The 13,523-nt window shown below is 45.2% G+C and overlaps 1 protein-coding gene across 4 annotated transcripts in view; it reads left to right on the top strand.

Annotated features, from left to right (window-relative positions):
• The window catches only part of ING3 (inhibitor of growth family member 3), a 52,672-nt gene that overhangs the window by 27,372 nt on the left and 11,777 nt on the right, over positions 1–13,523 (top strand). For 3 of the 4 annotated variants that reach the window (XM_033959263.1, XM_033959262.1, XM_033959264.1), the window contains 4 exons: positions 1,459–1,530; positions 1,627–1,746; positions 2,336–2,496; positions 11,926–12,119. In XM_033959263.1, coding sequence (XP_033815154.1) covers positions 1,459–1,530; positions 1,627–1,746; positions 2,336–2,496; positions 11,926–12,119 — 547 coding nt within the window. The remainder of the gene's footprint in view (positions 1–1,458; positions 1,531–1,626; positions 1,747–2,335; positions 2,497–11,925; positions 12,120–13,523) is intronic. The other variant, XM_033959265.1, reaches the window with a different exon arrangement.

Below are 13,523 nucleotides of genomic sequence, written 5' to 3'. Positions count from 1 at the left end.
GGGGTTTTTTTTTCAAAGAGGTCAAGGCAGATGACTTTAAAATATGCAATGTCACCTCAGTAACAACTATACAAAAATAGACAAATATACCCTCTCCCTTTTTACTAAACCACAATAGCAGTTTTTAGCTCAGTGAGCTACGCTGAATGCCCCGCGCTGCTCTCGACGCTCATAGGCTCCCTGCGCTAAAATCCGCTACTGCGGTTTAGTAAAAGGGGTCCATAGTGCAAAATATAGACAGCAGATATAAATTATCAAAATGGACACATTTTGATCACTAAATTTAAAATAAAATAATTTTTCCTACCTTTGTTGTCTGGTGATTTCATGAGTCTCTGCACTTTCTTCTTCTGACTGTGCATGCAATATTTATTCCCTCCTTTCTGCCTCCTGCATGCTTTGTCTCCTCCAGACCTCATTCCATTCCCCAGCCAACATCTTTGTCCTTCCATGAGTCCAACTTTTTCTTCCTCTCTCCCTGCCTGCCCCCTGCAATCTAACACACTGCATTCCCTCCCCCTTTTCCTTCCTTTCTCCCTGCCCCCTCCCCTTTCTTTCTTTGTCTCCCTGCCCCCTTTCTTTCTTTTTGTCTTCCTGTCTGTCTTTCTGTCTCCCCGTTCTGCCTCCCTATCTTTCTGTCTCCCTGTTCTGCCTCCCTGTCTTTTTGTCTCCCTTTTTTTTCTCCCCAAGCCACCACCGGGCTGTCGTCTGGAAACAGACCCCCAAGCCACCGCCGACGTCTGGAAACAGGCCCCCAAACCACCACCGCCATTGCCGCAAAGTTCTCCCTGTTTCCCGATGCCGCAGTTGGCTGGCCCGGAACTTCCTCTCCGACATCAGAATTGACGTTTGGGGGGGGGGGGCTGGCTTGCCCAGCACTTCCGTAGTTGCTGCTGGCCTGTTGCATCGGGGAACAGAGAGAACACAAAGGTAACGAGAGTCTATCGCGGAGCCCGGGATAGGCTCCTTGATCGACTCGCGTTGCCTTTGCGATTGACCTTTTGGGCACCCCTGCTGTAGCATGTAGATTCACTATATCATGTGTGTTCTTCGTTTCACCATAGCATGTATGTTATCGACCATTTTCTGTAGCTCATTATTGATCCTGAAAACTGTGTACGTATCCTTGTAACCCGTGCTGGGCTTCTGGGGAGGACGGGCTTTAAAACTAAATAAATAACCTAAAATTTTGTTGACAAATGAAGTTTCTGGGATCTCTAAATAAGCATGATAAAATCTTCCTTTATTATCAAATGAGATCATGAATGAATAAGTCTGAATTTCATGATTATCCCAATGAACATTTATGGGTGAGATTTACTTGCACTGCCTTCATTCTGTACGTAAGATGAGGCAGTGCATGTAATATCTGTTGTGGATATCATGAAAAATTTAATGGCTGGGTGTAATGGAACCAATGCTTTTATTAAATTGGTTTGCTTGGTTTCTTTATTTTAGGGTCCCTGGAAATGGATACACCTTCACAGCCAGTGAATAACCATCATGCTCATTCCCACACTCCTGTGGAGAGTAAGTGCCTGCCTTATAGATCTATCACATTGCTTTTCTTGTAAGTTTCTCAAAGAACTTAGAAAGAACTTACACCTAGTTCTGTGTCCTTAACAGAAAGGAAGCATAATCCATCTTCTCACCATACCACCACAGATCATATTCCTGAGAAGAAGTTTAAATCGGAAGCTTTGTTATCTACTCTCACTTCAGATACCTCTAAAGAAAATACATCTGGTAACTTAGGATGTTTCTGTATCTTACAGCATCATGTTCTTGCAGCATTAGAACAGAAACTTATCTTCCTAAAGTGAAAACAACCCTTTTCTACCCTTTAAGTTCCAGGCAGGTGTGAAATAGAAAATAAATATCCCCTCAGTATAGTAAGATTTAGCAAACTTGCAGGTGTTTTATGTGGTACCACAGATGAGACCCTGTGTAACTTGCACCTGCTAAGAAAGAATCCCTACCTAGAGCTAAGGTTGAAGGTTAGTATGCCATTGTGTTCCATTTGTTACTATAGAATATTTCTTTGGATTCAGATTTACAGGAAGTTAGTTGACAATTTGGTAATTTGAAAGCTCTTTTTAACTGTATCATGGCACATTTTGTATGCATATCATGAAGTCTATTGTTACTTTCATCAATCAAGTCTTCATGCTTTTTTTACCCACAACAGTGTATATGCTCTCGCCTGTGTGTTTATTTTGTTGCATTTAATATATACATAGGTGAGAGAGTTGACAAGCCGCATCCTTCTGCTTCTCCAAGCCATTTTAGTTTGCTTCATCTGGAAGTTTTAAATTACTTCATTTTATTCACCTAGGATGTCGAAACAATAATTCATCTTCATCCTCCTCCAACAATGTGTACAATGTGACCCCTTCTCAACCCCTGGCATCGTATAACCTAGGTACTATATCCTCTGGAGCAGGAGCTGGAGCAATTACAATGGCGGCTGCTCAAGCAGTGCAAGCAACAGCGCAGGTAAGAAGAAACAAAAGTGCCAGTCACTTATCAATCAAAGCTTAATTTTGAGTTACTGTGAAACTGAATGAGCTTTGTATTTTGTTTGCATTGCCTTAATTGCATGTAGTAGATTTTTTTTAACTTTTACTTTTATTCATTGTACTGTTTTTCTGTATTTGTAGAGCTGTAGTGCATGCAATATTAGTTTTTAATTTTTATATCCTATGTGCATGAACATATTTCCAGCTATTATGTTGAACTCATGGATCATCCTGTAAATCCAACTGCTTTTCAGTCCTAGACGACAGAGATTTGTATACTAAGGGTATAAGGCTCCAGTCCTTGCATGCTGCAAGGTCTTGATATTCAGAATGAAAACGTATATTTTGTTCAAAATAAAATATATTTTTAAGGTATGAAAATGTGAGAGGTGTGTATGATTCCTATATATATATATATCTAATTTAATCTATTTATCTAATCACACATATACATACTTGTATATTTTAATATCAATGCTTAACAAATTTTGTTGAATTTAGTAGCCAGCAAATAAGACATATCTTGCCACCCCTTCTACCATATCATTGTCTACACCAAAGTTTAGGGGAGGGGGAAGAAGGGGCATCGTTTCTGAAGTCTGTGGCAGCTCATTAAGACCTTATTTACTAAGACTTTTTTCCCTATTTATGTCCATATAAAATAGTTTAGTATCATGAATACTCGAATATAAACCGAGGTAATCTCTTTTTCCTCCCAAAAAAGGTTGACTCTAATATAAACCAAAGTTAGAAATCTGGATACCTGAGTGTCATTTGTCAGGGATCATGCCATAAGCAATCACTAATTTTTCAGTTGGGGCTGTTTCAAGTCCAAAAAAAGCTGAAGGAGAGCTGATAAATATTTTCCTACTTGGGACCTCAACACCAGCCAAAGTTTTTGGACTTCTATCCCCACCAGAACACCTGGCTTCAGTCACAAATGCAGAAAACAAAAAACCCTAATGCCTTTTAAAAAAAAATATTTTCACAAGCTAAAAGTACTATTGTACATAATTTAAACCCTAATATGCCAGACTGCACACAGTACACCCCAAAAGAAATAGAAACAAATGCATTTTTTCCTGAACAGTTCAAAATATAAAAACAACAGTTGTAAATTTTCAAAATTGACATATCTCAATCACTAAATTGAAAATAAAAATATTTTTCCTACCTTTATATGGAGATTTTTATTTTTCTGGTCATCTTGTTCCATCTTTGCTCTTAACTCTGTTTTCAAGGCCTCCTTATGCATTTGCTTTTTCTTTCCTATTCTTCAGTTTTTGCACTACATCCTTTGGCACTGATTTTCATATTCAGTTTTCTTCCATTTTTCTGCCTCCCATCTCAAATCTCTTTCCAACTCTTCTCCTTCCCTCCGTCCATGTGCACCATCTCTTCCACTTCCATCCATCCATGTGCCACCATCTCCTTCGTCTCCCCGCCATCCATGTGCCCCCATTCCTCTTCTCTCTGCTCCTCTCATTCAGCATCTCTCCTTTCTTCCTCTCCCCAACCCAGTTCCACCAAATGTGGTTCCACCCAGTTCTGAAGCCCCCCTCACCATGAAAGCTACAAAGAGGCCTCTGGCAAGGGAGCGATTCTCTTGCACTGCCTGCTGGACTCCTCTACACCATGACCTGCCTACCAGGAGCCAAGGTAGAAGATATAGTGAGCCGCATCAACAGCATGGAAGAGGAAGATATGGCGGTGATGATCCACGTGGGGACAAACAATGTGAGCAACAGGAACTACAGCAGGGAAGGACTGAAGGACCAGTTCCGGATGCTAGGAGGGAAGCTGAAGACTAGAACACCAAGGGTAGCGTTCTCGGAGATCCTGCCGGTACCCATGGCTGACGAGAAGAGGCAGACGGAGCTGTAAGCAATCAACGCATGGATGAAATGCTGGTGTGAGGAAGAAGGATTCCACTTCGTGTGCAACTAGACGACGTTCTGGGGGAAGCTATTCAGGAAGGATGGACTCCATCTCAGTGGAGACGTAACGAGGCTTCTTGAAAGCAACATCAAGAGAGAAATTGAGAAGTTTTTAAACTAGGAAGAAGGGGAAAGCTGACAGTCGACCAAGAGTCGATGGTTCGGGAACCGGTATACCCAGAGGATACCATGCAGGAAGATAGCGGGGAAGACTCACCAGATCATAGGCAAGACAGAAATCCTGACGGATCGAAGGAAATGCAAGAAAGAAATAGGCCGCAAACTCAAGTGTATGTACATGAAAGCAAGGAGCCTAAGGAATAAGATGGGGGAATTGGAAGCTATGACACAAAATGATAACATTGACATCGGCATCATGGAAACATGGTGGAACGAGGAAAACGTCTGGGACACTGTGCTACTGGGATACAAGCTATACCACAGAGACAGAGTGGGTCAAAAAGGTGGGGATATTCCCTTATAAGTCAAAGAGGGAATTGAGTCTACTGGGAGAACACACCGGAAACGAAAAATAAGGTAGAGTCTCTATGGGTCAAAATTCCAGGAACAAATGGAACGGAAACGAAGATCTACTACCGACCCCCAGGGCAGTCCGAAGAAATTGATGGAGAAATGATGGACGAAATTAAATGCAAATGCAAGGGAGGCAATGCAGTTATCATGGGTGACTTCAATTATCTGGGGATAGACTGGAACCTCCAGCTGCAGTAGGGAGACAAAGTTCCTGGATACTGTAGGTGATTGTCAAGGAAAATACGTGATTGTCAAGGAAAATACGAGAGGAAATGCAATTCTAGACTTAATTCTAAATGGACTACGAGGACCGACACAAGGTGTAGAATATGATCCGCTTCAAAACATCGATCCAGAACGACGGCCACAGCACTGAACTTCCAAAAAGGGAATTACGAAGGGATGAGACTCATGGTGGGGAAGAAGTTTAAGAAGAGGATAAGCACTTTAAAAACGCTAGAGCAAGTATGATCCCTTTTTAAAGACACAGTCACCAAGGCGTAAAATCTATATATACTGCTTATCAACAAGGGATCCAAGAGGAAAAAGAACAAGGAACCGGTGTGGCTCACTGTAGCGGTGAAGGAAGCAATCAGAGACAAGAAGACTTCGTTTAAGGAATGGAAAAGTTCAAAAACGGACGAAAACTGGAAAAAGCACAAACAACATCAAAGCAGGTGCCATAAGGCGGTAAGAGGGGCCAAAAGAGACTACGAGGAAAAAATAGCCAAGGAGGCAAAAAACTTCAAGCCGTTTTTTTGATATGTTAAGGGGAAACGACCCGCGAAGGAAGCAGTGGATGACCATGGAATAAAGGGAGTGCTAAAGAAGGACAAAGCCATCGCCGACAAACTGAACACATTTTTTGCGTCTGTATTTACCGAAGAGGATATACACAACATACCGGAAACCGACAGGCTATACGCAGGAAACGAAGACGAGAAACTGACAGGGTTGACGGTCAGTCTAGAAGAGGTATGCAGATTGATATTCTTAAAAACGATAAATCCATGGGACTGGATGGCATCCATCCGAGGGTAATCAAGGAACTGAAAGGGGCTATAGCTGAACTGCTTCAACTAATAGCCAATCTGCCGATCAAATAAAGAAGGATAAGGAAGACTGTAAAGTGGCGAATGTTACACCAATCTTCAAGAAAGGTTTGAGTGGAGATCCGGGAAACTACAGACCGGTGAGTCTGACCTCGGTACCGGGAAAGATGGTAGAGGCGCTGATAAAGGACCGAATTATTGATCACCTTGACAGACAATCTGATGAAAACCAGCCAGCACGGCTTCAGCAAAGGAAGATCTTGCTTGACGAACTTGCTGCACTTCTTCGAGGGAGTAAACAGGCAGATAGACAAGGGTGGTCCGGTCGACATTGTATATCTGGATTTTCAGAAAGTGGTCGACAAGGTTCCACATGAAAGACTACTCTGAAAAATTGTGAGCCATGGAATCGAGGGTAAAATACGTGGATTAAAAACTGGTTGGTGGATAGGAAACAGAGAGTGGGGGTAAATGGACAATACTCGGACTGGAAAAGCGTCACAAGTGGAGTGCTGCAGGGTTCAGTGCTTGGACCCGTGCTCTTCAACATATTTATAAATGACCTGGAAATTGATACAACGAGGGAGATGATTAAATTTGTAGATGATATGAAGTTATTCAGAGTAGTGAAGACGCAGGAGGATTGTGAAGACCTGCAATGTGACATAAACACGCTCAAGAAATGGGCCATGACATGGCAAATGAGGTTTAACGTGGATAAGTGTAAGGTGATGCATGTTGGTAACAAAAATCTTATACACAAATACAGAATGTCCGGTGCAGTATTGGAGAGACCCCCCCACCCCAGGAAAGAGACTTGGGAATACTGGTCGAGAAGTCAATGAAGCCGTCTGTGCGGTGGCGGTGAAAAGGGCAAACAGAATGCTAGGAATGATTAAGAAGGGGATCACGAACAGATCGGAGAAGGTTATCATGATGCTTTACCGGGCCATGGTACGCCCTCACCTGGAATACTGTGTCCAGCACTGGTCAACGTACATGAAGAAGGACACAGTACTATTCAAAAGGGTCCAGAGAAGAGCGATTAAAATGGTTAAGGGGCTGGAGGAGTTGCCGTACAGTGAGAGTTTAAATAAACTAGGACTCTTCTTCCTTGAAAAAAGGAGACTGAGAGGGGACATGATTGAAACATTCAAGATAATGAAGGGAATAGACTTAGTAGATAAAGACAGGTTGTTCACTCTCTCCAAGGTAGAGAGAACGAGAGGGCACTCTCTAAAGTTAAAAGGGGATAGATTCTGTACAAACTTAAGGAAGTTGTTCTTCACCCAGAGAGTGGTAGAAAACTGGAGCGCTCTTCCAGAGGCTGTTATAGGGGAAAACACCCTCCAGGGATTCAAGACAAAGTTAGACAAGCTCCTGCTGAACCAGAACGTACGCAGGTAAAGCTAGTCTCAGGGCACTGGTCTTTGACCTAAGGGCTGCCACGTGAGCGGACTGCTGGGCACGATGGACCATTGGCCTGACCCAGCAGCAGCAATTCTTATGTTCTTATGTTCCTTTGCTGCGGTCCACCCAAGCAGAAACAGAAAGTACAAAGGAGGCCACTGGCAACGCTGGAGAATCGAAGAACAGTGGCTTGGGCAATCCTATCCTCCACTATCCCTCTCCTGTGCCCCAGACTGACATCGCACTTACAGGCCTGATGCTGTGGAAACTGTCACCAATGCTGTGTTCTGGTGAAGGACCTTGAGTGTTTGCGCATGTTCAAGGCTTTCTGGACTCTGAATCCTGGAGAGGGCGGGAGCCAGCAGACCTTGAGCTTGCGCAGGTGCTCAAGGCCCTTCACCTCACCATTGGAGCATTGGTGATGGTTTCCAGAGCATCGGGCCTGTAACTGTGATGTCGGTCTGAGACAGGGAGGAGTGGGTAGTGGAGAATAGGAGTGCTGGTCATCTGGGGAAGGGGGGTAGAGATAGCAATTTTAGTCATCAAGGGAATAGAAGTGCAAGCCATTCATGTCTTTTTCTGCCATCATTTATTACTTCTGGAGCTAGCCACAAGAACCATGAAACCTGGAATTCTTTCTGACCCTCATCACTCAGAATGAGGGGGTTCCTCTTGCATCCTGATCTCAAGCCTTAACCTTCATGGCTTGGATGTTGAGAGGGTATAGACTCCTTGATCCTGCCAGTTTGTGTCTCTCAGGTCCTGCTAGCTTCCAATAAAGATTTCACTAGGAGGTCATATGCTTTCAAATGGATGAGGTTTGCCATCTGATATGAGCGGTTGCCCTAGATCCCTATATCTGTCTTACACAAAAACTGCTTGAATACCTTCTACACCTATCAGTTGGGTGTTGGGACCAATTCAATAAAAATTCACCTCAGTGCAATTGGAGCTTATATACCATATATATTTTGAATATAAGTCGATCCGAGTACAAGATGAGGTACCCCCTTTCTCCCCCAAAAAGGAGGAAAAAAGGTTGATTTGAATATAAGCTGGGGGGGGTGTTAATATTCATGTGCCATGCTCCCACCCCCCCACTCCCTCCCCTGCCAGTCTCTGCATCTAAACCCCCCTCACTTCCTCCCCTGTCAGGCTCTGTACCCTGTCCCCCCCCCCCCTCCCTCCCTGCCAGGCTATCCCTCTCTCCTGATGTCCTGCAGGTTGGGATCCCTCCCGTCTCCTATCCTGGCCAACTTCCACGGCCCAGCGACATGCTGGGCATGAGCAAGCTTTCCACACTCCTGCCCGGTGATGAGTCACTCCTTGAATGGCTGCCGTGATTTCTCACAAGTCCCATGAGAACTCATGGCAGACATTCAGCAAGTGGCTCAGCGCCAGGCACACTTAGCATGGTACACTTAGCCATGAGAACACAAGGCGGCCATTTAAGGTGGGTCTCAGCATGGGGCAGGAGCGCAGAAAGCTCGTTCCTGCCTGGTACACTGCACCAGAGATTCAAAAAGGTGCATGGGGGAAGGCGGGAGGGAGGTAAAAAATATTGTCCGAGATGGGAGGGATCCTTCCTGTTCCAGCCCCCCCCCCCCCACCTGGGAGGGAGTGGGTCTGAAACCCCTATTTTGGGGCCAAAAATCTCTGCTTATATTTGAGTATATACAGCAGAGGGTAACCCCCCTCATAGTGTCGGAGCTCAACGTTCCACCCACCCATCTGAAGTGCCTGACCTGGAAAGTCCTGTTTTTGAGGCAGTCACTTCAGCATGTAGTATCAGTAAGTTAGATGCTTTAGTAACTGATCCACCTTAGATTATATTTCACAAGAGTGATTTTGTGCATGCATCCTAAATTCCTTCCTAAGGTAGGTCAGAATTCCATCTCAACCTGTCCACATTTTCCCCAAAACCACATGCCCATTCTAGTGAAAGCACACTGCACATTCTGGACCTCAAGACAATTTTGCTTGGCCTTTTATAGACAGTTTACACAGCTTTTTATTTCTTTTGATCCCAACAGAATGGGGGCTGCCATCATTAAACACACTTTCCAGTTTGCTGGCAAACTGGATTTCATTTACCATATTTTCACGTAGATAACGCGCACCCGTGTAAAACGCGCACACGGGTATAACGCGCGAAAAACACAAATTCATGTACAGAAATTTTTATATACCGCACACACCCGTATACTGCGCATGCTGCCCGACTCTCCTTTCGCCTGCCCCGACTCTCCTCTGGCCACCCCGACGTCCGATTCACCCCCCCAGGACCGCTCGAACCCCCACCCCGAAGGATCGCTCGCACGCACCCGCACCCCCACCCCGAAGGACCGCTCGCACCCCCACAGCCTCCCGACCCCCCCCCATCATGTAGAAGCTCCTACCGGTGTCCTGCTGCTTCCTCTTGGCGGTCCCGACTCCCCGACACGATCGGGGCAAGAGGGAGCTCAAGCCCTCTTGCCCCAGCCAACCGCGGCACCCCCGACACGATCGGGGCAAGAGGGAGCTCAAGTCCTTTTGACCCCCCGACTCCACGACATGATCGGGGCAAAAGGGAGCCCAAGCCCTCTTGCCCCGCCGACTCCCCAACTCCCCGACAATATTGGGCCAGGAAAGAGCCCAAGTCCTCCTGGCCCTGGGGACCCCCCCCCCCCCCCCCCCCCCCCGCTAGTTGTTCGGGCCAGGAGGGAGCCCAAACCCTCCTGGCCACGGCGACCCCCTACCCCCACCCCGCACTACATTACGGGCAGGAGGGATCCCAGGCCCTCCTGCCCTCGACGCAAACCCCCCTCCCCCCAATGACCGCCCCCCCAGTCGACAAGCGACCCCCCTGGCCGACCCCAACGACACCCCACCCCCCTTCCCCGTACCTTTGTGTAGTTGGCCGGACAGACGGGAGCCAAACCCGCCTGTCCGGCAGCCAGCCATTTATTCAGGCCGGAATGGCCCATCCGTCCCAAAGCTCCGCCTACTGGTGGGGCCTAAGGCGCCTGGGCCAATCAGAATAGGCCCGGGAGCCTTAGGTCCCTCTTGGGCGAGAATTTCTTTTGATGAAGCCAGGTGTTATATCTCTTGGAGGGACTTTTTTCCTACGACACCCTTGTAAATGTGTAATACAGTACCATATGAAGAAATATGTATTCTTTGAGCCATTCCAGTTGACAGCCTTTCTGGCAGGAACTCGACTGGATGAAGGGAAATCAAGCGAGGTGCAATTGAATAAATGATATCCTTCCTCAGCTAAGGGATTTTGTTTTCCTAATATTTGAATTGATATTTGTTAGCATTTGTTAATATGTCCGCCTCATCCTTCTTGGATCTAATTTAGAGGACTTGAGCTGAATTTAAGCTAAACATTTATTTTTATTTTATTTGATTATTATGTATTTTACCTATGAGTATTATTTTCCTGCTTTTCTTCAACTTTCTGTACAAGTGGATACTTGATTTATAAAATGTAAAATTTGATAAATAAAAAATTAAAAAAAAAAAAAAAGAACCAGCCATGCTGGGTCAGACCAATGGTCCATCTAGCCCTTTCCTGTTTTCAACAGTGGCCTATCTAGCTAACAAGTATCTGGTAGAAATCCAAATACAGTCAAACCTCGGTTTGTGAGTGTTTTGCAAGATGAGCAAATTCTTGCAAAACTTGTCTCGAGTGTTGACTCGATTTGCGATCACCCCCCCCCCCCTGATAACCAGCATCGCTCCCCCCCGCTCACAAAGCCCCCCCTCCCCCCCGCTTGAACCGGCATCCCCCGCCCAAACAACTTGAACATGCCCCCCCCTCCCATCTGGCACTGGCACGCAACCCACAGGACGTGCCGGTGCTGCTAGAAGATCTTCCTGCCTCTGCCGGGCCTTGAGCATGCATCTGCGCATGCTCAAGGCCTTCTAATTCTCCCTCTTGCCGAGATCTCCGATAATCTCGGCGAGAGGGAGAATTAGAAGGCCTTGAGCATGCGCAGATGCATGCTCAAGGCCCGGCAGAGGCAGGAAGATCTTCAAGTGGCACCGGCACGTCCTGTGGGCTGCGTGCCAGTGCCAGACGGGGGGGGGGGGGTTAAATTCAAGTTGTTCGGGCGGGGGGGTGCCGGTTCGCACGGAGGGGGAGATTTGCAAGAGGGGTGGGAGCAGCGCCGCTGGCCTCGGGGACGGGGGAAACGTATCAAAGTGAGTTTCCATTATTTCCTATGGGGAAACTTGCTTTGATATATGAGTATTTTGGTTTACGAGCATGCTTCTGGAACGAATTATTCTCGTAAACCAAGGTTCCACTGTATACAGAAACAAATATCTTGAGTTGTTTCCATCTGTTATGAACCAGAATTACCCATGTCTATATCAGCAAGTAGCTGATGGTCTATACTAGCAAAAAACATCAATGTATAAATTCAGTATGCCTCTTGCAGAAAAAGTGAGAGTTATCTTTCAAATCCCTTTGAATGTTTCTTTAAGATGAAAGAAGGAAGGCGGACCTCTAGTTTAAAAGCCAGCTATGAAGCATTTAAAAATAATGACTTCCAACTTGGGAGAGAGTTTTCATTGTCCAGAGACTCTTCTGGATATTCATCATCAGCACTGGCATCTACGTTAACACAAACATTAACATCTTCAGCCACCACAGATTCACGGAGTGGTAGAAAAAGCAAGTAAGTATGACTGCTGTTGAGAGTTCCCAGTGTAATATGTTTTGCAAATCTATGATGATGCTCGTAGAATAAGATCTTGTGAAAAATTTCTTTTGGTTGAAGTGTTTATCAGTATATATTAAGAGAATAAGAAGGTCCATGCAGAGTGAGTCCACAGATCGTCATTACTCCAATCCAATCCTTACATTTATATACCGAATCATCCCCAGATACTGGGACTCGACTCGGTTTACATTATTGTTATAAAGCAAGGAACAACAGGACAGAAAAGGAGTCCCAGTTTATTACTAGCATCTTCTGTTCAAGAGGTCAATCTGGAAGTGCATGGGGAAATCCAAATGAGGCAGTACATTCCCTGTTGGTCCTTAATTTGACCTGGCTAATGGTTAATAGGCCTGTCTTCCAGATACTTTACAAACCTTTTTCCTAGCCATACCAGACCATTCCAGAACCTGTGATTGATGCCTGCCAATCAGTAGCTGGAGACTAACAACTTGTGAACTCTGCTTTATATGGGAACCATGTAAACTTAGGGCTCCTTTTACAAAGCCGCGCTAGAGCGCTACCGCCTCCTTTTGAGCAGGCGGTAGATTTTCGGCTAGTGCGCACTAATCCGGTGCATGCGTTAAAAACGTTAGCGCACCTTTGTAAAAGGAGCCCTTAGTTTTATAGTATTTCTTTGTCTCTAGCTATGCCTAATTTTTTTGAGCCTTTCTGTTGTGAATAAAAAAGAAAATCATTGGAAAAGGAGGAAGGCTGAGATATGCTTCAATGAGTATAGACCTTTGAAAATAGGAGACGGGCTTCTTTATTCTGTGAAGCTTTGGCAGCTTATTGCTGTAAGTAGTGGAGCTTGAGTAAGCAGCTTTTTGTCCTGTCCTACTGTTCCGTCTGTGCCAATTAGGCTACAGCACTGGCCTTGACTTTTCATCGTAGCTAGTGCAGCTGAAGAGAAACTCAGATACTGCTGCTGTGGAGACCCTGGTGGAGCATGCTAAGTTCTGCTACCAGTGCAGAGACTAGCAGTCAATTATGGAAGAGTGCACTTCTGCTCTGATGGTACCTCCCTGGCTCTGGATCATAGACACAGGGACCTTTTTTGAAGTGCTGCAGTTTCAAAGCTTATGGTTTCTACTCATATTTTCCAAGTTAAATAATCAGTTATCAAATACATTTTAATATATGTTTCTAATTACAAATTAAACAAGAAGGAAGCATCTGATCTCTGTTGCTTCATCAGCTGGCATACTAAAGATCTTAGAAAGTAGAGCTCACAAACTGTTCTCTTTCTCCATTTGCTGTATTTTGGGTATAACTTGCAGGTCTGGACTGGTGGTTGTACCATAGGAAAGAAAATTAGCAAGTAAGCTTAATTTCTTCTTGAACATAGCTGTATTTCTAGAT

This window comes from Geotrypetes seraphini, chromosome 9 (assembly GCF_902459505.1).
Source record: "Geotrypetes seraphini chromosome 9, aGeoSer1.1, whole genome shotgun sequence".
Lineage (NCBI taxonomy): Eukaryota > Metazoa > Chordata > Amphibia > Gymnophiona > Dermophiidae > Geotrypetes > Geotrypetes seraphini.
The sequence above is the reverse complement of the archived record's forward strand: the minus strand, read 5'-3'. Positions and strand labels throughout refer to the sequence as shown.